The sequence below is a fragment of the Staurois parvus genome, unplaced genomic scaffold (assembly GCF_062004578.1).
Source record: "Staurois parvus isolate SC_StPar_1 unplaced genomic scaffold, SC_StPar_1.0 ptg000715l, whole genome shotgun sequence".
In the NCBI taxonomy this organism is placed as follows: Eukaryota; Metazoa; Chordata; class Amphibia; order Anura; family Ranidae; genus Staurois; species Staurois parvus.
In genome coordinates this window covers 11,860,149-11,886,930 of record NW_028318511.1, presented here as the reverse complement: position 1 = coordinate 11,886,930, position 26,782 = coordinate 11,860,149, and the positions used below count along the sequence as shown (strand labels likewise).

General features: G+C 42.0%; 1 protein-coding gene across 1 annotated transcript in view; it reads left to right on the top strand.

Moving 5' to 3' along the window:
- The first annotated feature begins 1,207 nt into the window (after positions 1–1,207).
- CDC42BPG (CDC42 binding protein kinase gamma) overlaps positions 1,208–26,782 on the top strand; it is a 188,035-nt gene continuing 162,460 nt past the window's right edge. The window contains exon 1 of the mRNA XM_089653608.1: positions 1,208–2,589. Within this exon, the coding sequence (XP_089509734.1) occupies positions 2,412–2,589 (178 nt within the window). The 5' untranslated portion in view covers positions 1,208–2,411. The remainder of the gene's footprint in view (positions 2,590–26,782) is intronic.

Genomic DNA, 26,782 nt, shown 5'->3' with positions numbered 1-26,782 from the left:
TAGTGCAAAAAATTAAAAAATGCACAAATACCACCAAAAGAAAGCTCGTGGGGAAAAAAGGACATACATTTCATTTGGGTCCCGCATTGCAAGACCGCGCGATTGTCAGTTAAAGTAACGCAGTGCCGTAACGCAAAAAATGGCCTGATCAGGAAGGGGGGTAAATCCTCAGGAGGGCAAGTGGTGAGATATCACCGTGGATCGCTTTACATGAGGCGGCAATGGCTGCTGCATGTTAGAATGAGCCCTAACCAGGGGCGGACTGACCATTTGGAAACTCGGGCACAGGGGCGGACTGACAACTCATGGGGCCCCTGGGCAATAGGGGATCATGGGGCCCCTGTGTCCTTGCCCAAACACAAAAAAGCCAATGAAAAAGGTACCAGGGGCATCTCATGGGGCCCCCTACTGACCCCAGGCCCTCGGGCAGTGCCCAAGTTTCCAAATGGTCAGTCCGCCCCTGCTCGGGCACTGCCCAAGGGCCCGGGGTCAGTAGGGGGCCCCATGAGATGCCCCTGGTACCTTTTTCATAGGCTTTTTCTGAGTTTGGGCAAGGACACAGGGGCCCCATGATCCCCTATTGCCCGGGGGCCCCATGAGTTGTCAGTCCGCCCCTGGCCCTAACATAACAAATTCTAAATTTTTACTGAGTCTAGTATTTGTTTTTTTTCTTACTTCTCCGTGGAACCATCCGTTGTTGATCCCTAGAGCACAGTAAACAAATATTGCTCGTTTTATGGGAAATTGAGCTGAACACTATACAGGGATAAACACAGGTAAGATATTTCCTTTCTACATGTCATGTAATCCACCAGCAACCATACAACTCCAGGTTACTGCACCCCTGTCCGGCTAATAGTCGGCTCCTAGTCTCCTTCACTAGTACAGGAGGACAAGTCCCAGCAGGTTTGGAAGGCTGGGAACCTCTGAAGAATGACAAGCTGGCAAACTCCACAACCTGCCGGATCTTGTCATTGGACGACATTGCTGCCTCTGTACGATACAACACCGAGCTGTCACACCGAAGCTGGAACTCTGGTCATCGTCTCCTGGACAAATCATTTAGCGCCGGCTGCCACGTGACTTTGTTTTGCTGCGATCAGTCACTTTTCACTAGCTGTGCGAGCTGCCAATCAAAGGTGGGGGCGTTCCCAGGTGTGCACAGGGAGGCGTGTAGGCACGCCCCCTCCGGTGTTTGGGCGTGACCTGTACAGGTGAGGGAAGAAGGGAGCTGATTGCGGCCACCTCAGGAAGAGCTCACCGTGTGCCAGGAGGGGAATCAGCTCCTTCATTACTATTGTAGGCACAGGGAGACCATTCCGTTCATTTATTGCTAGTGTAGGAACAGGTAGTCCAGTCTACGCCTTTATTTCTAATGTAGGTACAGGCAGACTCTTCAGTGCTCTCATGTAGGTACAGGTAGTCAAGTCTGTTCCTTCATTTCTGGTGTAGGTACAGGTAGTCAAGTCTGTTCCTTCATTTCTGGTGTAGGTACAGGTAGTCCATTCAGCTCCTTCATTTCTGCTGTGGGCACAGGTAGTCCTTTCAGCTCCTTCATTTCTGGTGTGGGCACAGGTAGTCCTTTCAGCTCTTTCATTTCTGGTGTGGGCACAGGTAGTCCTTTCAGCTCCTTCATTTCTGGTGTGGGCACAGGTAGTCCATTCAGCTCCTTCGTTTTTGGTGTAGGAACAGGTAGTCCATGGCATTGGACAACACAGGGGTGTGGGTGCATTAGTGAACACACATACCTGGAGGTGTCATCACACAGGTGAGTGAGTGCTGCTGCGGGAGGCTGACCCCCTGTGCGTTCACGTTGAAGGCTTGCAATTCTCTGCAATGGAAGGTGTGAACAATTGACAAGCATGAGAATCTGTCCCTGTGACTGTGTGTCCTATAAGAATGGTGCTGTTGTGTGTCAATCTTACATGCTACATCCACAATGGGTTGTGTAAATGCTTGTGTGTGTGACAGCTGGGGAAAGTGTGGCTGGGTGTGTGGGTGATGGTATGGATGACATGTTTATGATTGTAGATGCATGGCCAGTGTATGATCTAAACCAGTTTAGGCATCCAGGTGTGTGATAGGAATGGGTGACTAGGTTCCTCATTGCATCCAATGCTAGCCATAAGCTAGGAGAAGTTTGGAAAAAGCCAAAGACACCCTTTTCCCCCCCAAATGTCACTTTTTTAAATAAGTATTTAAATTATCTGTGCAATTTACCAAGACACAATCATTGAGGCCTAGAATTTTTGGGAGACATCAAGGTTTCATTGAAGGAACATTCCTCAGTTTTCAAGACTTTGTACTTTGTGGAACTTTGGATGAACTGTATACGCGTTATAGTGGGCTCTTTTGAACTGGCGTGAAAGAAAGGGGCTTGGCCAGAACCTTTGTGTGGGAGAATCATCAAGATGTCTGTGGAGAGAAGGTTAAAGGATTTGGAGGACCTGTTCCTCAAAGGCCCCTATGGAACTGGATGTCAGTCTTTAAGTGTGGAAACCCTTTTAGACATCCTTGTCTGCTTGTGTCAGGAATGCAATGCAGCACCTTTCCGTCGGGACAAGAACGTGACAGAATTCCTGGCCTGGGGTAAGAACATGCAAATCTGTTTCTCATTATTCATTGTGTGATATGTTTGCTATTAAAGCATGCTATGTGGTTAATGTCAGAAATGTGGGTGAGGTTGATGTCATCCAGAGACCTTTAGTTTAGAGGTCAAATATTCCGACCATGGGTCCTGTTTAGAGCTATTTGTTGGATTTTAAATATAATGGCCCACAGACCTAAATCTATTTTTTTGGGCTCAGCAATGAGGTTTACATTTTAAATCTTCATATTTTTTTTTTAATCTAAATGGTGACCTATTTAAAGGGTTTGTTCACCTAATGCTGATCTTTTGCATATGCATGGATAATGGGTGGTTGAAACATTCCTTGGTTTCTGGAACCTTTTGGAGTCTTTATTGTGGAGATCTTTCTACTGATGCTCCTAGCTCTTCGCAGCCACGCAGTCTTCTCTTGTTGAACTGAGAGTCCTCTATTTTATGTAGGATCGGGGTCAGCAGACCTATGTGCTAGTCTCAAAGTTTGCCCCCTTGCCTGCACACTGCTGCAAAAAGTGGTTGTGTTTCTAATTGCGTTGAATAATGGATATTGGGCATGGGTTAAAGAAGTGTGGTTAAATTGAGTCTGAGTTGACTTCAGGGGCGGACTGACCATTTGGAAACTCAGGCACTGCCCAAGGGTCCGGGGTCAGTAGGGGGCCCCATGAGATGCCCCGGGTACATTTTTCATAGGCTTTTTTGAGTTTGGGCAAGGACACGGGCCCCATGATCCCCTATTGCCCAGGAGCCCCATGAGTTGTCAGTCCGCCCCTGGTTGACTGCACAGGTTCCAACATTAGCTGTTGGGACACTTGTTCAGGTGTCAGTAGTAAGTGACTTACTACTGTCCCCTGAACTCTGCGTCACTGACTATTGCAAATTCTAGTTTTGGATGGATTGATATATTAAAGTGAACCTGTGATTTACCTATGTAGAACAAGGCACTAGTTTCAGTTGATTTTCCCTGCTAATAGCACGTTATTACCTTTTTGTTTCCCCTCAGTATCCTTTGGTTACTGGGAGTGAAGAAAGCTGGCCCTATGTACGATCTGATACACTCCAGTCAGAACTTACACAGGGCTGAGGATACTCCCCATCCTCATGTGACAGTGCTGGGCAAATTGGCAAGAACTAGTGCTGTCATGTGGAATGACTTAACTTTGAAAGTGTTGCATTGTACTCTTTCTGTCCCCAGAGATACAAAGAGCAGTAAGTGAATTTCTCCTCAGAATAAAGGGAAGTACCACCTTTGATAGCTGTCACTAGAATAAGTGTCCCAAATTTTAGATTTCCCTACCATTACTGTTCCAGTGACAACCATAAAATGTAGCATTTTGTTTACTATGTAGTAAGTCTCTCCCCAATAGGGACAAAAAGCAATAAAAAAAAAAAAAAAAAAAATCAGAGGCTGTAATTTCTTCCCACTCTCAAGATCTTGAAAAATGTCAAGCTGGATACACACGGTTCGAATACAGTCGGTTCAGTAGGAACCGGATGAATTTCGGACCATGTGTACCGCTGCCCTTCCAACAGAAGCTGCTGATCAGATGCTGAAAACCAAGCATCCAATCAGTGCTTGCAGCCAATGATTGCAAGAGCTGATTAGTGTGTTCTGGCAGAGGGGGTTCCCTCTATCAGAACATGAAGGCATAATGGGAGAGATTGCTACACTGAACGTTTTAGTTAGTACAGCGATCTTCCTTTTTTTTTTTTTTTTTTCAGCTCAGTGTGTTGAATGCAAAAAAACTTAGTGTGTGTACCAGGCTTTAGGCTGGAGTTACTTTAACATCTGGGGCAGTAGGCATCGTGAAGTCCTAATTTGTACATGTTTGGTTATCCTTTTGCAGATACTGAGGTTTGCAAATACTGACTTTGTGTAAAGTGGTAAATGCATAGGCTTGGGCTTGGAACCCATATGACAGCGCTGAATTGGCAAATGGTCAATACAGCACTGAGATATGAATGGTTGAGGGATAGGCTACTTTATCTTTACCCCCAGAAGTCTGGGTTGTGGAAATGCTGTCAGAAGAAGTATTCTAACAAACCAGGTGTGATTTGACAGATTAAAGCACCTACTGTTCAGCACTATGCTTACCTTAAGGCTGCATTCACACTTGAGTGTTTTGTAGCTTGAAGATGGAAGCTCCAAAAATGCTTAAACTTAAATCAGTTCTGTATGGTGCCTGTTTGTGCAATCAGGTGTGGACAGGCACCATAGAGAACAATTGATTTTTAAGTTTGAGCTTTTTTGGAGCTTCAAGCTACAAAACGCTCAAGTGTGAATGCAGCCTAAATTCCAACTTCAGAGCCTATGCTTCTCTTGGCATATTTTCCCCTCTGTCAGGAAAATAAAAACAACTTTCCAGTGGAGACGTAGACTGCAACACAACACTTTTGATAAAAGGAGAAAGGTTAAAACAGCTGTCGGTTTAAGATTGCTGGAGTGTAGTGGGGGGAAAGATATTGTAAATTTCGTGAGGCATTCCATTTTTTTTAGTTTATGACACTGCAAGGTCAACTTGAGACCATATTTTTGCTTTTTGGCCTCTTGCTTATTATTTTGATTATCATTAACTCAGGGGTCTCATGCCTTCCTACTGTACCTTCTATAGGTATGTTTATTTTTTTTTAAAGCAATAAACAAATTTATAAAAAGATAAGGAATTTAATTTTATTTGGAGTAATCTTCCAATAAATCCCAACACATTTCCCAAAAAGGGCCGCTCATCAGGGTTTGAGATTAGAGAAAAGAGAAACCAATACTGAACTGATGGAGTTTAGATTGTTCAGAAAAGAGTGGCGATAGGATCTGCTGCAGTCACTGGTTCTGCAGGTTGTTTTGCTGTCTGTTTCTTCCTGTCCTGGTGACATCCGAGAGAAGTGAAACCTCCTCAAAGGGTCAGGGACAGCAATAAAGACTACAGAGTATTGGCTCTGCTCCATTCTATCCAAAACAAATGGAAACTGGGCTTTCTTTTTTAATTGGTACAGGCCCATTCAAAGCACTGTACAACTGTTAGTGCATTGTGGTTCTATTCATTTTCTATGCGTTTTACCACACCATAATATATAGTAACACTACTGTGCACTGCTTTGGAACAAATGGTGCTTGTTTGTAATTTTTGATATGTCCTGGGATGTTGGCAGTCCATTCACAAACAACAACTCATGTTAACACATCACATGAAGAGTGCATAGGTCTGAACGGGCCCTAAATTCAAATTTATTTTTTTTTTAACTTCCATATGTAGATGTTCCTGGAATGTAAATTTTGGTGTTATATAACATTCTCAACTTACAGTTGATAGACTGTTCCCTGGAACTTGGTAGCCAAAAAATGTAGAACAAAACTACAGTTGAAAACAGAGGTGCATGTTCATGGATTTAATAAAGGAAATTTATTCTGAGAGAAATACCCAGGCTGATATTGCTGACCTCATTCTGAAAATGATTATTTCCTGGCAGTAATGCTGACCCTTGAACTTCAGTTTTATGCATCTGTTACAAGGATGTTGCCATCGAACTAATCAATATGCTTGTTCAGGTCAGTGACTCGAAAAAATTCAGGCTTGATTCACATCTATGTGTTGAGATAACACACAGTACAATGCGTCGTACCATGCCATATGTAATGTAGTAAATTGCACTGCCAATGCACCCACATTGCAGCGCAACACATTGCATAGTAATGCACATACTGTGTCTTGTGGTGCTGCATTGGATAGGAAGATACATAGCTTGGCCGGGTTGTGTTGCATTGTTTGCCTATTCAAATGAAGAAGGTATGTTAATCCGTGTTTAACGCACCACAATGGAGCATACAATTGTTAACAGGGCCTAAATGATTGGTTTGCCTTGAGAGGGGGGGGGGGGTTGTTAACATTTTCAGAAGAAAGGGCATACTTGGCAGATGCCCTATTTTATCTCGGCACACATTTCCCTTAAAAAGGCTTGCTGACGCCTAGATGAGAATGACTGACTCACTCTTGATTCTAGATTAAATTGTCCGCCCCTACTGCTGATATATATATATATATTTGTTTTATTACCTAGTTTATTGCTTCTCATAGCTTAGTCATATTTTATATTATGGAAATTTCTCACACATTTGCATATATCGCCACTGAACAACATATGATTTGTAAGTATGTGGACATTTGTAGATCAGGCCAATGGAATGAATGATTAATTACATAAATATTAATGATTTACGATAGTGTAAGAATAAGTGGTAGTAATTTTGTTGGTGTGGTATTAATAAGCATACCTTCCCACTTTGATCAGGACAAGGGATACTCTCGAGGCTAATTGATAAGCGAAGCATGCATGAAAGATGGCTGTATTGTGCATTTACTTTCTTACCATGCGTTTTGGTGCAACTGCACACATTAGCAGATATGTGGGAGCGCCTGCTGCGCATCTGCAAAAGGGCTGCACGTTTGTTGCAGGAAAGCATATAATTTTGTGTGGTTATGCAATGCATGAATATGACCCTAGCCTTGTACTTAGTTGAGAAATGCAGACTTCCTGTCCCACTCAACCTCCCAGCTCTGACTAATGACGTCAATGCTTGAACTATGAATATCCTGTTGGGCAGGTGATCCCTTCACCTGACGGTGCTTGTATAGAGCCACTGCCGGGTATTGGAATCAGTCACAGTACCCAGCAGCAGAATATCTCCTGGACCCGCGGGACACCGGGATTGTCCTAAATCCCGGGACAGTAACGCAGGATCTGGGACAGGTGGGAGGTATGAATGAATGCTGTTTTCTACATACAGGAAGTGTACAGATTTATTATTCTAATTCTTGTGTATATTAATATATAAAATGTACGCAAGTGTAGAAAAATATTGTTCTTTGTGACATCCTATCATGCATAGGGGTACTTCAAAGAGGCTGAGAGGGTGTGACTTTGTCATATTGTGAGATCACTATCGCCCAACCTGTCCTCTGACCACATCACTGAGGTATCGGTATCTTTAGTCTGTGGTTTGGACTGGTCTTTCTGGCTTTCTTGACATTTTAAAACGGTATATTACACATTACATCCTTATGCTATTTTTATCACACTACCAATGAGCAGGGTATTATTGTGCCATCTTACAATACAACTATGTAATGCATCTTAAGGCCCTTTCACACCTAAGGCAGTGAGTTACAGTTGGATGCATTTAGGACTGCACTCCAACTGCATAGACAGTCCAAAATCCAGGCTATCCTATGGGCATAGTTCACACCAGTGCAGTGCAAGAAAAGAACCGCATGCTGCATTTTTCCGCACTGAAACCGCGCACAAACGCATGCAAATGCACTGCAACGCATCACAATGCACATAGACACCCAAAGAAAATAAAAAAGGAAGTGACCTCACAGGCCAAATGCATACATATGTACAAGGAAAAAAAGTGCAGTTTCTGGTGTGAATGGGCCCTTTGGGTTCCTTTACACTTTGCATTTAATGTGCACTTGGGAATCTACATCCTTTTTCCTTCCTTCACAATGAATGGCAACACAATATAAAGCGCATATACTGCATGTTACCATGTATAGGGGTAACACAAGAAACCATGGGTTTGTCACACGCACATAGATGCTGAGCCAGGCTTAGGTCTCACTTCACATGGGTGCTGAGGCCCACACACTGTGACTTGGCTGTTTGTGCAACTGAAGCCACCAAGTGATGTGTGCAGGCAGTGCCCAAGTCTATGGAGATTCAGTGGCTGTATGGACACAACCACTTGTCCTAATGTGACAGATGTGCAGGTCAGCTGCCCTGAGTGCATGACAGTGCCCGATCAAGGCCACTTATCTGCATGCTTTTTACATTAGGATGAGGAGCTGTGTCAAAGGCCTTTTCACGTTGTATGGCCCTTAATGTAGCATAGCAAAAGCATAATGTATGCAATCTTTTCATGTGTGTTTGTGTTTTTAGTATTTTATTTATTTTCATTTTTTTTAATTCAATATATTGAACTGTGCAGACATACTAACAATGGAAGTTTAGTGTGTAATGTGAGCGTGTCCCTGGCAATCAAAGGGTTAAATGTGATGGTAATGTAGTTGCGGGCAAATTAACGCTATATGGGAGGGATGCTATCTGACGCTAATGATCGCCCCGTGACACTATGCAGTGATCAGTAAAAAAAAAACAAAAACACTGTACTAATGACACTGGTGACAGGGCAGTGAAGGGGTTAAAATGTGCCTAACTGTGTTCTAATTGTCAGTGTAGTACTTCTTCTCACATAGATCTGCTTTCTTCTCTCTCTGGAACGGATTGAGCTCCAGGGAGAGAAGATTGCATCATTTTCTGTCCCTGTGTTCTGTAAGCACAGGCTGAGCCTTGATTTGGTACAACCAATCAGCAGGTCCAATCAAACCTCATTGGCGTGGATCTGATGAGTGATCGGTGATGTACCGAATCACAGCACTGCTCGGTGTGTGCACCCACAGCGGAAGTGCGGATCACGTAAATATGTGATTTTGCGCAGGGAGTCCGCCCTGTAGAAGTGAAACTGCTACAGGGCGTACTTCCAGTGGTTTAGTGAATAACATTGGTTTTCTCATTACAGTGGCATCTGAGCTACAGACTGGCCAGAGTGCCTAAGCTGACTCGTGTCCACAGCCAAAATTACCTACAACGGGCGCGTGAGCATCAGACCTGGACTATGAAGCAATGGCAGAAGGTGGCCTGGTCTGATGAATTGCCCTCCTGGGAATCCTTGGGTCTTGCCATTCATGTGGATGTTTCTTTGACATGTACAAACTACCTAAACTTGGTCGCAAAGATGGAGTACAAAGAAAACTGCATAGTGCCCACAGTAAAACTTGGTGGTGGCAGTGTCCTTCTGTGGGGCTGCATGAGTGTGGCTGGTATCACAAATTCACAGATGTACTGCTCTATATTGAAAGAGAAGATGATACCATTACTCTGTGCCCTTGGTTGTCGTGCACTTTTCCAACATGACAATGATCCAAAACACACATCTAAGGCCACTGTTGCATTTCTGAAGAACAGGGTGAAAGTGATTCAGTGGCCAAGTATATGTCCTGATCTGAACCCAGTCGAACACCTATGGGGAATTCTGAAGAGACAAGTTGAGCATCACTCTCTATCCAGCATCCAGGCTCTAAAAGAGGTTGTTCTTGAAGAATGGAAAAAGATAGATGTTGCAATATGTCACCAACGTGTGAATTCCATGCCTAGAAGAGTTGGTGCTGTCCCTACAAATCATGAAGGTCATACAAAATACTAGATCTAGTAGTTTTGGTTGTGGGGTGTATTTGTTTTTGCATCAACTAATTTGAGTAAAACTGAAGCTTTTAAGATTTTGTAATCTAAGTTTTATATTATTAACCTTACTTTCATGTAATGAGCTAAACAAATGTTCTATAAAATTGTTTTGTCAAAATTTTGGAAATTCTTCTTGTGTTCATTGAGATATTAAAATCTTACTTTTCAAAAGGTTGTACTCCATTTACGCTGAGGGGTGTGTGTGTGTGTGTGTACACCATATTGCCAAAAGTATTGGGACGCCTGCCTTTACATGAACTTTAATGGCATCCCAGCCTTAGTCTGTAGGGTTCTATATTGAGTTGCCCCACCCTTTGCAGCTATAACAGCTTCAACTCTTCTGAGACGTTTTGACCATTTTTCCAGAAGCGCATTTGTGACGTCAGGAACTGTTGTCGGGTGAGAGGCCTGACTCTGTGTCCACTCTAATTCATTCCAGAGGTGTTCTATCAGGTAGAGGACAGGACTCTGTGCAGGCCAGTCAAGTTTCTCCACCCCAAACTTGCTCATCCATGTCTTTATGGACCTTGCTTTATGCAATGGTGCGTAGCCATGTTGGAACAGGAAGAGGCCATCCCCAAACTGTTCCCACAAAGTTGGGAGCATGAAATTGTCCAAAATGTCTTGGTATGCTGACGCCTTAAGTGTTCCCTTCACTGGAACTAAGGGGCCAAGCCGAACTCGTGAAAAACAACCCCGCACCATAATCCCCCCCGCCACCAAGCTTTACACTTGCACAATGCAGTCAGGCAAGTACTATTCTCCTGGCAACTGCCAAACCCAGACAGAGAAGCGTGATTCGTCACTCCAGAGAACACGTCTTCACTGCTCTAGAGTCCAGTGGCGTTGTGCTTTACACCACTGCAACCGACGCTTTGCATTGCACTTGGTGATGTAAGGCTTGGATGCAGCTGTTCAGCCATGGAAACCCATTCCATGAAGCTCACTACGCACTGTTGTGCTAATCTGAAGGCCACACAAAGTTTGGAGGTCTTTAGCTATTGACTCTGCAGGCAGTTAACTTCTACGCACTGTACACTTCAGCATGCGCTGACCCTGCTCATTTTACGTGGCCTACCACTTCGTGGCTGAGTTGCTGTTCCCAGTTGCTTCCACTTTGTTATAATACCACTAACAGTTGACTGTGGAATATTGACCGTAGAATATTTAGTAGCAAGGAGATGTCATAGATGGACTTATTGCACAGGTGGCAACCTATCACGGTACCATGCTTGAATTCACTGAGCTCCTGAGAGTGACCCATTTTTTTCACAAATGTTTGTAGAAGCAGCCTGCATGCCTAGGTACTTGATTTTATACACTTGTGGCCATGGATGTGACTGAAACACCTGAATCCAATGATTTTTAGAGGTGTCCCAATACTTTTGACTATTTTTTTTGTGTGTGTGTCTATATCTATCTCAAAAAAACATAAATACTAATAAAAATTGAATTTATGCAAATTATAATATATGAATAAAGTCCTACTCCAGTGCTCTTAAATTTTAAAAGTGCTCTTGTGCTTCAAATAAAATGTATTCATGTGCTTCACCCTCTGTGCTTGTAAACCACTCCCCTTTGTATTTGACCCATAAAATCTATATGTCAAATGTGGACATTTCCGTTTTAAGGATCTCAAACACTGCTGAATGGCCTCAAGATCATTCTTTCCTTTTCCTCCCCATGTGTACTTAAAGTGCTCTTTCCCTTTTTAGATGGGTAGTAGCTCCAGTATTCATCACACCCAGATCCTCCCAGATTTAACTAAAAAATAAATGTACTGTGCTTTATGTACAATTATTTCTTCAAAATCCAATAAAACGCTCACTTTTAAGTGTACTAATTTAGTGCACAACAAAAAAAAAAAGCGTGTATATCACCTTAAGAACTGACACTTACAGTTATGAGCAGCACCACTGAGCCTGGTGCCTGATCACTTCTGGTATAACGTGATGACGTCACTGGCCCTGCCTGAAGGCAAGCCAGTGTAGGCAGTGTGAAGCTTTGTGCAATGTTATGCTGGGAAATTGGGTCCTTCCATTCATGTGGATGTTACTTTGACACGTACCACCTACCTAAACGTTGCTGATCAAGCACACCCTTTTATGTTAATGGTAGTGGTACTTTCAGCTGGATAATGCACCCCCACTCACTGCACAAATGGTTGAAGAATGGTATGAGGAGCACAACAATGAGGTGTTGCCTTGGCCTCCAAATTCTCCAGATCTCAATCCAATTGAGCATCTGTGGGATGTTCTGGAAAAACAAATCTGATCCATGGAGACCCCCCACCTTGCAATTTACAGGAACTAAAGGATCTGATATTGGTGGCTTGGTGCCAAGCACCACAGCATATCTTCAGATGTTTAGTGGCATCCATGTCTCACTGGGTGAGGGCAGCTTTGGTGGCAAAAGTTAGCCTATTCAATATTAGGTGGTTGGTCATAAAGGTGAATATTTTAACTTGTTATGTTGTATCATACTTCTAAACCAATGTTTTTTTCTAAGCAGCAAAGAAAAATTGCTCTGAGATGTTAAGGACTGCTATGTACCTTTTTTGCAGGACAGGTCCACTTTATTGATACAATTTGTATAGAGTGTCAAGGTCTGTGGGCTTAAAATACATTAGTACGTGAAATTCCAAATGTTTCTTCTGTAGTTTTGAAGTGGTAACTGTGTAAGAAGAGGTTTCTGCTGCCTGTCCTTCAAGTGATCTGACAATGCTTGTTTTTCAGGTAGAACATGTCCATGCAAAACCCTGAAGAATGTTTCCTTGTCGTACAGCTCATGAGGCCCTAATGAAAAATGTTTAGGATTTATGGCTGCGTGACTGCTGCAGATCAGATGCACACAAAACAGACTGTCGCTCCCTCATTCTCTTTACAAGATAACTTAGGAAAGTCTCATATATTAAGAGATTTTGGGGTCAAATAAAGGAGATGAGGGTAGTTTCACCATCTTTCCTTACAACCACAATAGAATAACTGAAAAATGGCAACCATAGACAGGCAGATATCTTTTGGTTCTTCTGCAGCTCGTTATGACACCAGAACCTGTTGCAATTTTCACCTGTTAGTAGTGCTATATTAAGATGTCCTACTACCCTAGGTACACCTGAACAACTTTTTTTTTTGTGCAAGCTCCATCACCTGTTTTGTAATTCAAGAGGAATGTCACCCAAAAGGGGGAGTTCCTCTTTTCTGACTCCCCAACTACGTTTGGGGAGGAAGTGGATACCTAGCTTTGTCAGGTACTTAGGTACTCTCTCCCACTTCTGCTTGGATCACCTAGGTGATCAGAGTGTCCAGTTAAACTCCCTCCCTGCAGCCTCTTGGCACATGTCACAGGACCCGGAAGCCAGTAGGGCTGTTCACGAAGTACAACATGGCTCGGACCATGGCTCGGACATTGAGTGGGAAGTCTGCTGTGAAATTGTGACTCGCAGCTAGCTTTCCACACTAAAGATGGCGGTGCCGGGGACCCAAAGACTGGTGAAGAACCAGCCCTTGTGAGCTTGCGCTGGATCCTTGGACACGTAGGTGTTCTTTTTACAGGACTTGTAGCTGCTGACCCTTTTTTTTTTTTTTTTTCTTTTTTTTTTTTTTTTTTTTCTTCTTTGGTTTGGCTTGGTTTTTTAATTCTTAGATTGAAGAACTTTTTTAATTTGGTAAAAACACTGCTAGAATGAGCTGTTGATGGCTGCATGGGGTCTCCTTTTTAAATGCAGACTTTTTTTATTATCTGTACACGCCACCAAGAAAATGAAAAAAGCGTTGGTATCCTATTTGGTTAAACTGTATTTACAGATGATCATATAATAATTCTTACCATAATTGTTTGTTTTTTTTTTTTTTTTGTTTAACAAGCAACTTGCTCTGTTATCAACCTTGTGAACAGTCAATGATCTGCTGTAATTGTATTTTTCTGCATTGTCAAAACTTTGATTTTGAATGTGTAATGTAGACGCCATTGGGTCAGCTACGGATCCCTTTTTTTTTTTTTTTTTTTTTCAGAGATCAGGGATGGTGCATAGAAATGTATTAAGCTGAGACTACAGCTTAGCAACTGTGCATGAGATCTTAGATCCCTGGTGCCTGACAAGCATACGTGCTCTTCAGCACCCCACTTTAGACTGCTGATCCGGTGCGGGGTACAGCAGGCTGCACACAAGTGCTCCATAGAACAGTGATATCATCTGAGGTATATGGCACTTTCCCTTAGCCCAAAGGCCAGGACAGCTCTATCCTGCAGCAATTAGTTGCAGTTATGGTGATCTATTGTTAGGTGACTTCAGACCTTAAGTATGTTATGTACACAGGACATTTTGTAGCTCCCCTGGTCCTCTTTCCCTGCAGGCTTCCCCACTCTGTTTTTACCAAAAATTCCTTGCTTTCAAAATGACTGAGTAATACAGCAGTGGCTGCAGCTGTCAAAAACTGAGCTTCCAAGCAGTGTTTGTAAACCCTTATCAGGATATGTGATTCAGAAATAAAATGCAATATGTTGTTACATTTTTTACAGTTCCATTCATATGAAGATTAAAGGGACATTTAATAAAAAAAAGTTTGAATTTAACCCCTTATTACCCTTCAAAGCTTGTTTACACTAGCATCACCCTCTGAAGAGCATTCCGCAACAGATCGCTTTTCAGACTATGCACACTAGCGGTTTTTATAAGCTCCAAAAACGCTGGATGAAAAAACGCTGATAATAGCGTTTTTGTGTTTGCTTGAAGTAGCGTTCTAGTAGTGTTAGCTTTTTTACAGTAGATGAAGAAAAAAAAACACTCAAAAAAAAAAAAAAAAAATCTGTTAGGAGCGTTTGGGAGCATTCATTTTTTCTTCCAAGTAAACACTACCAAAACTCTACAAAAGATAGGCTGCCCCTTCCCAACCGCAAGTGGAAATCTAGACTTAAAGAGTAACTCTACTTTTATTGAGGGGGGAAAAAACATTCTCCTGCGGTGATCAATGTACTTGTAGGGATTTTGCCACTTTGTTGCAGGTACCTACCTTTTTGTTAGCCTAAAGAAATAGCTGTTTGTGTCCATATGCAAAGTTACTCTGTATAGGAGTGATTTTATCATCCGCTGCTGCACTTGCAGGGTTCTAATACAGAAAGTGGCAGGGTCTGCTTTCCTTTAGACATGGGACCAAAGATAACCCTTTGAGTTGCAGGGGATGCCCAAAATCTGACATACTCTAGGGCAGATGGGGGGGGATCAAGTCAGTGAGTCGATCACACAAGCAAGAATTGACATTTCTGGGGGGCATTTGTTCTGTACACAATCTGTGTACAGAACTCTTCCAGGTTGCTATTTTGAAGTGTATTTTACAGAAAGCTACAGCGGCTAGAGATTGAAAAGGAAATATTATTTTTAATAACATTCAATTACAATATAACGTTTGTGTCGCAATTGTATGCTCATTTTTTTTTTTTTTTTTTTTAAATAACAAGCATGGTATACTTACCTGCTATCCTAGATTGTAAGCTCGAAAGAGCAGGGCCCTCGAACCCCTCGTATATTGTTTTGTTACTGTATTGTCTCATGTACTGTCCCCCACTATTTTGTACAGCGCTGAGCAAACCTTTTGGCACTATATAAAATATAATAATAATGTGCAATGGTTTTGCCCAGAGCAGCTCTGATCTTCCCCTTCTCGGGTCCCACATTGGCACCCCATAGCAAGCACCATGCAATGAGGTCATTCCTGCCAGCTCTGTGTCCACTGACAAACATGGCTTGGCTCTGCTCCCTCCTCGCTGGCTATGATTGACAGCAGTGTGAGCCAATGCCTTCTGCTGCTGTCTGAGCCAATAAGGAGGGAGCTCCAGCTCAGATAAGTATGTGGGGGGGCACTGAGCATTTGAAGGTTTTTTTGTTTGTTTTTTATCTTGATGCAGAGAATGCATTAAACTAAACGTCATTCAGGTGTGGCAACCAGTTTCACAATTAATTTAGAAATTAATGGACTTTACTAATTGAAAACCACCACTGTTAGAAGAAATTTGAGCAAAGAGTGTCCTATACACTACCACTTCAAAGTGATATTGAATGAAATCTAAGGGTTGAACAGCTGCTCACATTTAATCTGTGTCCCCACATAGAATTATCACAAAATGTGGTGCTTACTCCTATAAAAATAAATGGTGTAGTGCTTCCTATTTATCAAAATTATATATAAAGTGCTATAATGCACCCCCCCCCCCCCAGTCCTGTGAAATTGTGTGTGTGTGTGTGTGTGTGTGTGTGTGTGTGTGATATCTACGATTGAAAAAATATATAGATTGCCTTTAGTAAATTGATATCCACTAGTGCCATAATTGTGCAGGTGCTACAATGCACTCATATGAGCCCTCATGTACCATGTGTATCTCGTATACTTATTGCACAAAATAAATTACCTTAAAAAAATACTGCATGTAAAATTAATCCACTAAGGACAAACATTACTGCGTTCAGAAAATGTGACAATATACATACAGTGCACCTCCCTCACTATAAATGCCTTCTAATCATATAAGTGTATAAAAACATAAAGAAATCAACAAATCCAATTAAATCCATAATAATAAGTGACAAGTGGTCCGCTGGGACTACAATACCCCTTCCCCTACAGTAAAAGTTCAGTGCAGTTTCTGGTGATCGTGGTGCTTCAGTGACCATGCACTTTTTCTACAAATTATTGTGATCAAGCCACTGTTTCCACTTCTGCTCCCTCATCAACTGCACTCACCACAGTTTTTTGTTGACCTTATTAAAAGGAGGTTGTGAAGTGCTCAGATTGATCCTCGATCCCTTGTGTGCTGGTGTGATGTCCTTCCAATCCTTAGATCCTCCTCTCCTCCTCCACATGGACCACTTCATGCAACATCAAGAGAGGGAAGCTTCCATAGTGTCATACTGGGTTTTAAAATCATGTAAAACAAAGTCATGCACTTACAAATTTAAAACCAATATGTAAAACTTGAACACTGCCTGCGTTCCACCGCTAGTATACAGAAAACTGGAAGTGGTGTCGTCAGCTCCATCCAACACGTTTTCATCATCGTGACGTAATCAGGCATGGCTTACTGCTATATGTATGCTTTGGACAGTGCCGGGTGACATCACTTACAGTTGTGGCCAAGACCATAAGCCCAGGAGAGTGGACTTTTTTACCTTTTTTACATCGGTTGTACCAAAAGCGCATGTACCCAGTCATGGGTGTTTTTTTTTTTTTTTTATCTAAATGTGAGTGCAATACTTTTTAAGAATAAATAGATTTTGGTATAGTTTTTACACAATGAAAATGTTTTCTGCTTGCATGAACATTATTGCTGAGTATATTGTGGAAAGGAGCTGAAGCTGATGGTACTTTATGTAAAAGTCGAGACCTGTAAGAGGTCTATTAGACCTGTATGAAAGTATAGATCTATACTTAATGTAAGCGGCCACTACGTCACATATCGCAGCACAGTGGATCACAGCACTAGGAGCACTGAGAAGCTGTTTTAACAAGATCTGAATTAACTGGCTAAATTGTAAATACTGGCTAAACAGTATTAAGCGTTCTATAAAACTTTGTTTTTGAGACCTTTTATATATTGGTTTTGTGGGCACTTATCAATACAACCACAAGTCGTGTTATCTATAACAGTGGGAGTATGGTATTAATTCCCATTTAGGATATATCTGAAATTATTTACCACATTATATACCAATAAAGTGGTGCCCGTAGCGAAAAAGAAAAGAGAGAGAAGAATAGCTTTGGGCAGACATGACTAGGTGAAGAGGGGAAAAAGACAGGAGATGGGTTAAAACAGGAAGGTTACCTGGATTGGTGATAGTATCACGGGGTGGGATCTTTGATGATTTTAAGGAGTTTTGGGGGGTCGGATGATCCAGTGCTGGTATAGCAGCTGAAGAGGAAACTGCCCTCCCCTGGAGTGTTTTTTGGGTCTTTCCGTGCTTGATTTGTTTTGGGGGCAGTTGTTGGTCTTTTGGAGGCGGAAAAATGTTTTAAGAAAAAGTGTATGGTCGGGACCCATCTGTGGTATGGTGTGCCCAGGTGCATTCTAGTTAACCAAGATTTAACTGGAAGGTGCAGGTTCTACACTGCAGAAAGTGTCTTTGTCTACGAGTTGGTATGTTGCGGCTGGAGGCCTAGTAGGAATATTAAGGTTACGTTTCCGCAGGGGGAGATCAATATTGTTTGGTGCCTTCCTAGACCAACAACTTTTCCTGTATGTTTCTGTTTTATGGAATGTTTTTGTGATTTAAGTTGAATTGTTAATTGAAGGCCATTTTTACTCCCAACAGTGTGTGGTCACATTTATTGTAGAGGGAGAGTTTGGGGGGGGGGGGGAGAGGTTTACGAGAAAGTTGGGTTGATATGGTTTTAGCTGCTTAGCATTTTCCAACACATCTCTTCTACACTAGTCATGAATTTGCAGCACTATAATTATGGTATCGATACTTCAAGTAGAGGTATTGCACAATTTATGGTCTTATGGAGCACATTGTTTGCATTTTGTATGTATTTTTACCAGGGCTCAGTTATTCCAGTGCAGGCCCAGGGCAAGCATAGTAGGGGTTGCTGAGGGGAGGGAAACAAGCTAACATCTGTTTGTTGATCTCTCCTAGCTAGAGAGCCTGTATGTATTACGTCCCTAGCAGTTTTGACTGCCACATTTCCTGGGCTCTTTGGCTGGAGAAGAAGCTAATGGAAGACGATCTGTGCTCCATTAGCTTCAGGTGGAGTGCAGTGCAGATGAAACATCCGGGGTCTAATAAACCCCCTGTCTTTCAATAAAGATAGTATTTCGTGTGGCAGGCTATCACATGGGGATATTTATTTTGCCTCCTAAGCTGATGACCTGTAAGGGCTTTTAAAGTGGTACCTATGGACAATATTTTGTACTGAAGTTTATCCCCATTCCACAGGTGCACGTAACTTTAAGATGACATGTTTGGTATCTGTTCATTGGCACAGCCCTATCATTTCTATATTTTATCAAAATGGGTAATATTGCAATGTGTGCACTAAATTAACTTTTGAGTGTATTGTTTATTGAAAATATGCCTTTGATAAACTATTGTGCGAATATCATGTGACATAAAAATTTAGACCTACAACGTTTTTATTCTCCACGGTCTCTACTTTCAGAACATATTTACTGTCATATTTAAAATATATTATGTTTTAACTAGTCTTCAAGCATAACATGCATTTTACGTGCATAAAAACCCCAACAAACCCCCCCCCCCTCCAAAAAAAAAAACTGCTCTGGGAGCAAAAGGGATAATGCATGGGCATTACACTACTGTGCATTAAGGCAACCTATATATTTTGAATGGGTTGGCAACATTACACACTGCAACACCAACTTGAGTACCGCCTTGAGCACCATTGGCTGAACTGGCCAAATTGTGATATGTATACCCAGCTTTAGTGTTCTTCCCCTGAAACTGTTCAAGCCTCCTTCCTCCACCTCTTTTACGTACAGGTTCGCTACAATGGTGATGCAGGTAATCCCATAGCAAAGCCATGTTTCTGTCTGTAGAGTTTTTTTTTTTTTTCTTTTTTGTACTTGAAATAGGTGGAGTTGAGAAAAGGGTCCAGCTAGTAACATATTCTGTCTGGCTTGATTTATGTTTGACTGTCAAGGAGTCTTCTCAGTTCAGATTTTTCCTTATAGTCTCTATAGCCCCTGCAGTGCGTATACAAGTTTTTTAAAGGATATGGCATTATAGGTTGCTGTTGTTTCTTATGTCATTAATTTAATTTTATGTACCTTGTTGACAAATTTAATTGGGTACCATGTTGCCAGCTAAAGGGTGATAGGATAGTAGTAAAATATTTAGCAATGTTATATACTGTATGATGGAGTTGATGCTGCTAATAATCAGTTTGAGAGAATTACCTTCTTTGTATATCTTAGGAGTCCTTACAAGCATGGTGTATCTTTCCTGTCTGATCACTTTTTGCCTTCTTTAGCTGTTTTAAGTCTTTTGCCTTTTTTCTTTTACAGCTAGTTGGGTGACTTTTATAAGTGTCACTAAAAAGAGTGGTAATCTGATTTATTCATGAACACAGTGCATCTCCCTTTGTCTTCTGGCTGCATGATAATGCCTGAACCCCACTAAGTGAAATATGAGCCCTGTGTACTAATAAGTGGTTTTCAATGGAATATTCTGTAGTTGTGATTGATATCCAGCACAGAGACCGTCAGAGTACGATAGCAAAAGTTCAGTCCTTTAGTTCAGTTTTCCATTTCTAGCCGAGGCACCTGTGGATGAGGTCCAGCGAGGATCAGCGGCGGAACATGCAGCTCTGCCATGACAGCTTTCTTGCACCACTCTGCATAAGAAAATTAAGAAAATGGATTTTTAACCTTTTTTTGTAGCACCATGCCCTCTTGAACTCCTAGCACCGTGCCCTCCTGACCACCACCACCGTGCACTCCTGACCCTCCCGACCCCCCCCCCCCTCGCCCTTTTGATCCCCATATACTTCTTTTCATACTGCTGACCTCTGTACACTACCCTATGTACTACTGACCTCTGGACACTTCCCTAACTACTACAGACCTCTGTACACTGCCCAACATCCTACTAACCTCTGTGCACTGCTGTACTTACTACTGACCTCCTGTACACTGACCTACATAACTACTGACCTCTGTTCACTGACCTACATAACTATTGACCTCGGTACACTGCCCTACATACTACTCACACTGGCCAAAAATCAGAGTAAATAGCCAGTTGAAATAATCAGCCTGCAGTACCAGATGGTCTGCTTTCATGATGAATTCCAGCATTAGCCTTGTGAGGGCGACCATTTGTTCCCCAGACATGAAAAAAAAAAATGAGTGAAAGGGAATGCCGAGTTTCTCCCTGGAGCTAAATTTTAAGATAGGCTACGTTTTTATATTTCTATGGTAACATTAGTTGTATAAGATTTTTCTAAGTTTTCTTAATGCCGTCTTTGCTTTTTATTGGGGGGCTTGCTTGTTCATTTCTTTTTCTAAAAAAAAAAAAAAAAAAAACAGAGCATGGCATCCTGGTGATCTTTGATTTCTTCCATGTTTTCCAAGACTATTTCCACCTCTCAGAGGTTGCCTACCCCCTGCTTGGGGGTATTCCACAATAATCCCTTCTCCAGATTAACTCTTCTGTTCTGTTGTTGCTGGTCCATAGTAGGAAGTTGGTGAACTTGTTGATCTACTGTCTTTTTTTGCCATTAACATGTTCAGCTAGCTGAGCTTGTTCTGTAAATGCATTTACTTTTTACTAGGATGTCAAGCAGGTCGTTTTATTTTCAAGCCAAATTCTGTTTATTTTATCAGCTTTCTGTCTCAAAGCATCAGTGGTTAAATATGTTTGTCTCACTTGCTCATTTAGTGGTTGTTGCAGACTGCTAGGAGTAAGTCCATGATGTCTACATCTGAGGTTGAAGTATAGCTAGTTTCTGGAGAGAGAGAGAGGAGAGAGAGAGAGGGGAGAGAGTGTTTTTTGTGTTTTAATATACAGTTGTGTTTCAAAATAATAGCAGTCAGACATCACTAACCTGATCAATCACTGTTTTTAGTAGAAATGATATTTCTACATGGCAAATAATTTACTAGACGGTGTAGTAGAGTAATATAAATCCAACAGTCATGACATGCATGCTACTGATTCTGTGTAATTAAATCACTAATTGAAAGGGGCATGTTCAAAATAATAGTGAGGTCAACAATATTAGTGAGGTCATTCATTCTTTGAAAAACAGGTGGCAATTTTTGCCCTTATTTAACCACTTGCCCTCCTGAGGATTTACCCCCCTTAATGACCAGGCCTCTTTTTGCTACTCGGAGCTGCACTAATTCAACTGATAATTGCACGGTCATGCAATGCTGCACCCAAACGAAATGTACGTTCCTTTTTTTCACACAAATAGAGCTTTCTTTCGGTGGTATTTGATCACCTGTGCGCTTTTTATTTTTCACGCTATAAACAAAAAAAGACCAAAAATTTTGAAGAAAAACAATATTTTTTTACTTTCAGCTAAAAAAAATATATAGTAAACTCAGTTAGTTATAAATTTAGGCCAAAATGTATTCTGCTACATGTTTTTGGTTGAAAAAAAAAAATCACAATAAGTGTATATTGATTGCTTTGTGTGAAAGTTATAGCGTCTACAAATTATGGTATTGTCAAGGTCCTACCTTTCCTCAGGGCTTGTGCTGCTCCATGTGCTGGCATTCATCTTAGATGTCTGCAAAGCATTGTGGGATCCTTTTATGCTTTCAGCCCTCTGCAGCTCCTCCCCCAGGAGGTGGCGGCTTATCACATATAAGTCTGCTGTTTGTGGCTGTCCATTGCACACGTGTCCTGTCTCTTGCACAGCAGCAAGCTCCTGTTTAGCTACTCATTGCTTTCCTGGATACCGACTCGGCTTTGGCTAAGACTCCTCCTGGCTCCTGATCCCGGCTCTGGCGACCATTCTTCCTGGCTCCTGATCCTGGCTCTGATGACGATTGTTCCTGGCTCCTGATCCCGGCTATGGTGACGATTCTTCCTGGCTCTTGATCCCGGCTTTGGCAACGATTTCCGCTGTTGGACTTGCATAGACTCTTGTCTTATTTTTAGTAATTAAGTATTATTAATAAACCTACCTTTAATTGCACCTCCTTGTGTGTCTGGCTCCTCGCTCCCTGACAGGTATAGATACTGCAATTGACGCCATTTTTTTCGCTATACAGCGCTGCGCTAGTTTAACAGACAATTGCGCGGTCATGCAATACGGTACATAAATGAAATTTACATCCTTTTTTCCCACAAATTGAGCTTTCTTTCGGTGGTATTTGATCGTCTGTGCGGTTTTTTTTTTTTTTGTGTATTTTTTGTTTGTTTTTTTCGCTATAAAAATAAAGGCTGACCATTTTGAGAAAAAAAAACTATATTTTGGACGTTTTGCTATAAAACATGTCCAGTAAAAAAAATGTAAATCAAATTTAGTCATAAATTTCTGCCAAAATGTATCCTGCGACATGTCTTTGTTAAAAAAAATCCCAATACGTGTAAATTAATTGGTTTACGTGAAAGTTATAGCGTCTACAAATGGCGGGAAAAATACTGGAATTTTTTTTTATTATACTAATAATGGCAGTGATCAGCGACTTATGACAGGACTGCGGCGGACATTTTGACACTGGGGGGGAACTGACTTGGAGTCACTGACATCCCCAGTGATACCAATACAGTAATCCGTGCAAAACAAAACACTGACACTGTACTAATGGCACTAGGGAGGAAGGGGTTAACTTTTTTATTAGGTAATGAAAGGGTTAACTGTGTGAGGGGAGTGGTTTACTAGGGGGTGGGGGTGTGTACTTCACAGGAACACGCTGATCCCGAGAGATAAAGTCTTCTCTCATGTTCAGCATGCTCTGAAGTGACAGCAGAGCTGCAATGTAAACAATGCAACTGTGCTATCTGTCAGTGATTACTTGTAATCACCGGCACCCGGCGGGTCAGCCGGTGACTGACACCCGCTGCCATGATCGGCGAGACAGGTAGGGTGGGCACGCGCCTCGCGCCTGTTTTGCACAGCAATGTTAAGACGGTGCTGTGCCGCCCTGCCACAGTAAAAACACTGCGGCGGGTCGGCAAGCGGTTAAGGAAGGAAGGCAGCAAACGTTGTACATGCTGGTTACAGTGCATTTCTCTCTGAAATTCTGAGGAAAATGGGTCGTTCCAGACATTGTTCAGAAGAACAGCGTACCTTGATTGAAAAGTTGATTGGAGAGGGGAAAACATATAAAGAAGTGCAGAAAATGATAGGCTGCTCAGCAAAAATTATTGCAAATGCTTTAAAATGGCAACCAAAACCTGAAAGACGTGGAAGAAAGCTAAAAACTACCATTCGAATGGATAGAAGAATAGCCAAAATGGCAAGGACTCAGCCAACAATCCGCTCCAGGAAGATCAAAGAAGGTCTAAAGTTACCTGTGAGTACTGTTCCAATTAGAAGACGCCTATGTGAAGCCAAGATATCTGCAAGAAGCCCCTGAAAAGTCCCACTGTTGAAAAAAAGACGTGCTGAAAAGGTTACAATTTGCCAAAGAGCATATTGACTGGCCTAAAGAGAAATGGCGCAACATTTTGTGGACTGATGAAAGTAAGATTGTTCTTTTTGGGTCTAGTGGCCGGAGACAGTTTGTCAGACGACCCCCAAACACTGAATTCAAGCCACAGTACACTGTGAAGACAGTGAAGCATGGTTGCGCAAGCATCATGATATGGGGATGTTTCTCATACTACGGTGTTGGGCCTATTTATTGCATACCAGGGATCATGGATCAGTTTGAATACATCAGAATACGTGAAGAGGTCATGCTGCCTTATGCTGAAGTGGAAATGCCCTTGAGTTGGGTGTTCCAACAAGACAACAACCCCAAACACACCACTAAACGTGCAACATCTTGGTTCCAGACCAACAAGATGGACGTTATGGAGTGGCCAGCCCAATCCCCGGATCTTAATCCAATAGAAAACTTGTGGGGTGACATCAAAAATGCAGTTCCTGAGACAAAACCAAGAAATAGAGAAGAACTGTGGAATGTAGTCCAATCATCCTGGGCTGGAATACCTGATCACAGGTGCCAGAAGTTGGGTGACTCCATGCAACACAGATGTACAGCAGTTCTCAGAAACCGTGCTTATACAACTAAATATTAAGTGATTCAAAGAAAAGCAAACATTTTTCAGTTTATATAGTGAATGTTTGAGTTTGTAAAGAAGAATACAAACGCTGCTATTTTTTTTGAACAGTCTAATCACTTTTCTTCAATTTTTTTTTTTTTTAGAGGAACAACACAAATCTGATATATTTTTCTTCATGTTTTGATTTGGAATAGAATGTGTAGTGTTTCCAATGCATTTGTGTGTATGGAAATAAAAATAAAATATTTTGAACACACATATATATATATATATATATATATATATATATATATATATATATATATATATATGCCCCACCCCTGTATACACCAAAATGTTTTCCAGTATGTCTTTGAAGGTTCTCAATTATCCAGGTCATGGTATATCTAGTAGTGGTTAGTCACGTTCAACTGAGCTTGTTCTGTAATGTTGAAGGTGTTTTTGTAGCTCATCCCAGCCACTTATTAAAACTGAAGAAGTGGCTTGAATAAGCTATGAAATGTCTTAAACGTTAACCGCATAAGGACCTCCCACAGTACATTTACTGCTGCAGGGCGGCCCCTGTGCGCAGGATCACGTGTATATATCATAATATGTATACATGCAGCGCTAATGATAAATAGATAATATATAAAAACCTAGATAATATATAAAACAGCATCAGCAATCAATCATATAAATTTGCGCTCTATAGCGCTAAAAACAGTAACGTGTGAAAACATCCAGACTTGACGTCATAAGGTGCATATAGGGATGTATAGAAATTCTAAGTTCAATAGCAGCAAAAAGGTGAAAATCCATGACCGTGATGTTTTATAAGAATGAGTGTAGATTGCGCTAACCAGAAAGCGCAAACTAATGCGCGTTTGAGTAAATCAAGACCTGGTCATCTGCATCTGGAAACTGTAACACTAGGGGTCATCTGGTAAGCATCAGCAAAGCAGGTAGCACACCATAGAAGTAGCCAGGCTCCAGAAATACATTCTCCAAACGGCAGGGGGAACCAAACATGCAGGTAATGCAGGGTCACCAGGATTCACCTTGGAGGGGGAGGCTCGTAATAAACAAGCCAAAAAGAAAAAAAATCTCCAATAGTGTAGTACTTTTTTTTAAAAGTATAGGGGTGATAACAAAGCAAATGCACTCACAGACTGGTGTTTAACAGCAACCCAGATGGCTGTCCACATGGGCCGTGCGGAGTGATGTCACAGGGTAGGGCACCTCCCTAACGCATTTCGTGCCCGTGCATGTAATCAAAGGGAGATAAAGAGATCATGCAATGCATGACTGCAATTAGTAGTTGAAATAGTTCAGCGCCGAATAGCAAAAAAAGGAATGGTCATGAAGGGGGGTAAAGCCTCAGGATGGCAAGTGGTTAAAGTCCAGCTGAATGTGACTACTACTAGCTATATTATGACTTGGATAAATGAAAACCTTCACAGACATGGCTTATAATGGCTGCAGCCTAGCCTCACTATATCACAGCCCTTAGAGGGCCAGGTTTGGGATATAATGTGAAATTTGGAATACTACCCTCCGTATGCCACAGCTAATACACTGCTCAAAAAAAACAAAACACTTTTTTGAGGGCCACTTCTGCTTTCCCATATCAGAAATCTGCCTTTGAACGGCTTTGCCAGCAGCGTCCGGGCGCCCCGGGCCTTATCTCCCTTCTTTACGCAGCTTTGAACAGATGCTCGTCGCACACTTCTCTTTCATATGTAGTTCAGTGGGAACGCGACCTGGGAGTGGCTGTGGATCCGGAGGACTGGAATAAAGCCTGGTCACTCATAGCTAAATGTTCGTTTAATACGACCACGCTGGAAGCAGCCTATAAGGTATTGTTTCGTTGGTATTGGGTGCCGGCTCGTTTGGCCCAGGCTAACCCTGCCTGTAGTGATTGATGTTTTCGGGGTTGTGGCCATCGTGGCGATGTACTGCATATCTGGTGGTCATGACCAAGGTTGGTTCGTTTTTGGTCTCGTGTGTTTGGCCTCCTTTTCACTTTGTTTCATCTCTCCATACGCCGGGATGCTCGGTATGCTTTGCTTCATTGCCCCATACCGGGCCTCTTGGCTCGTCAGCAGCGGTTGGCTTCCTATTTGTTTTTATCGGCCACTAGGACAATTGCCCAGGCCTGGAAGGGTCCGTTTGTACTTTTTCAGGGGGTGCGGGATCGTATGACTACT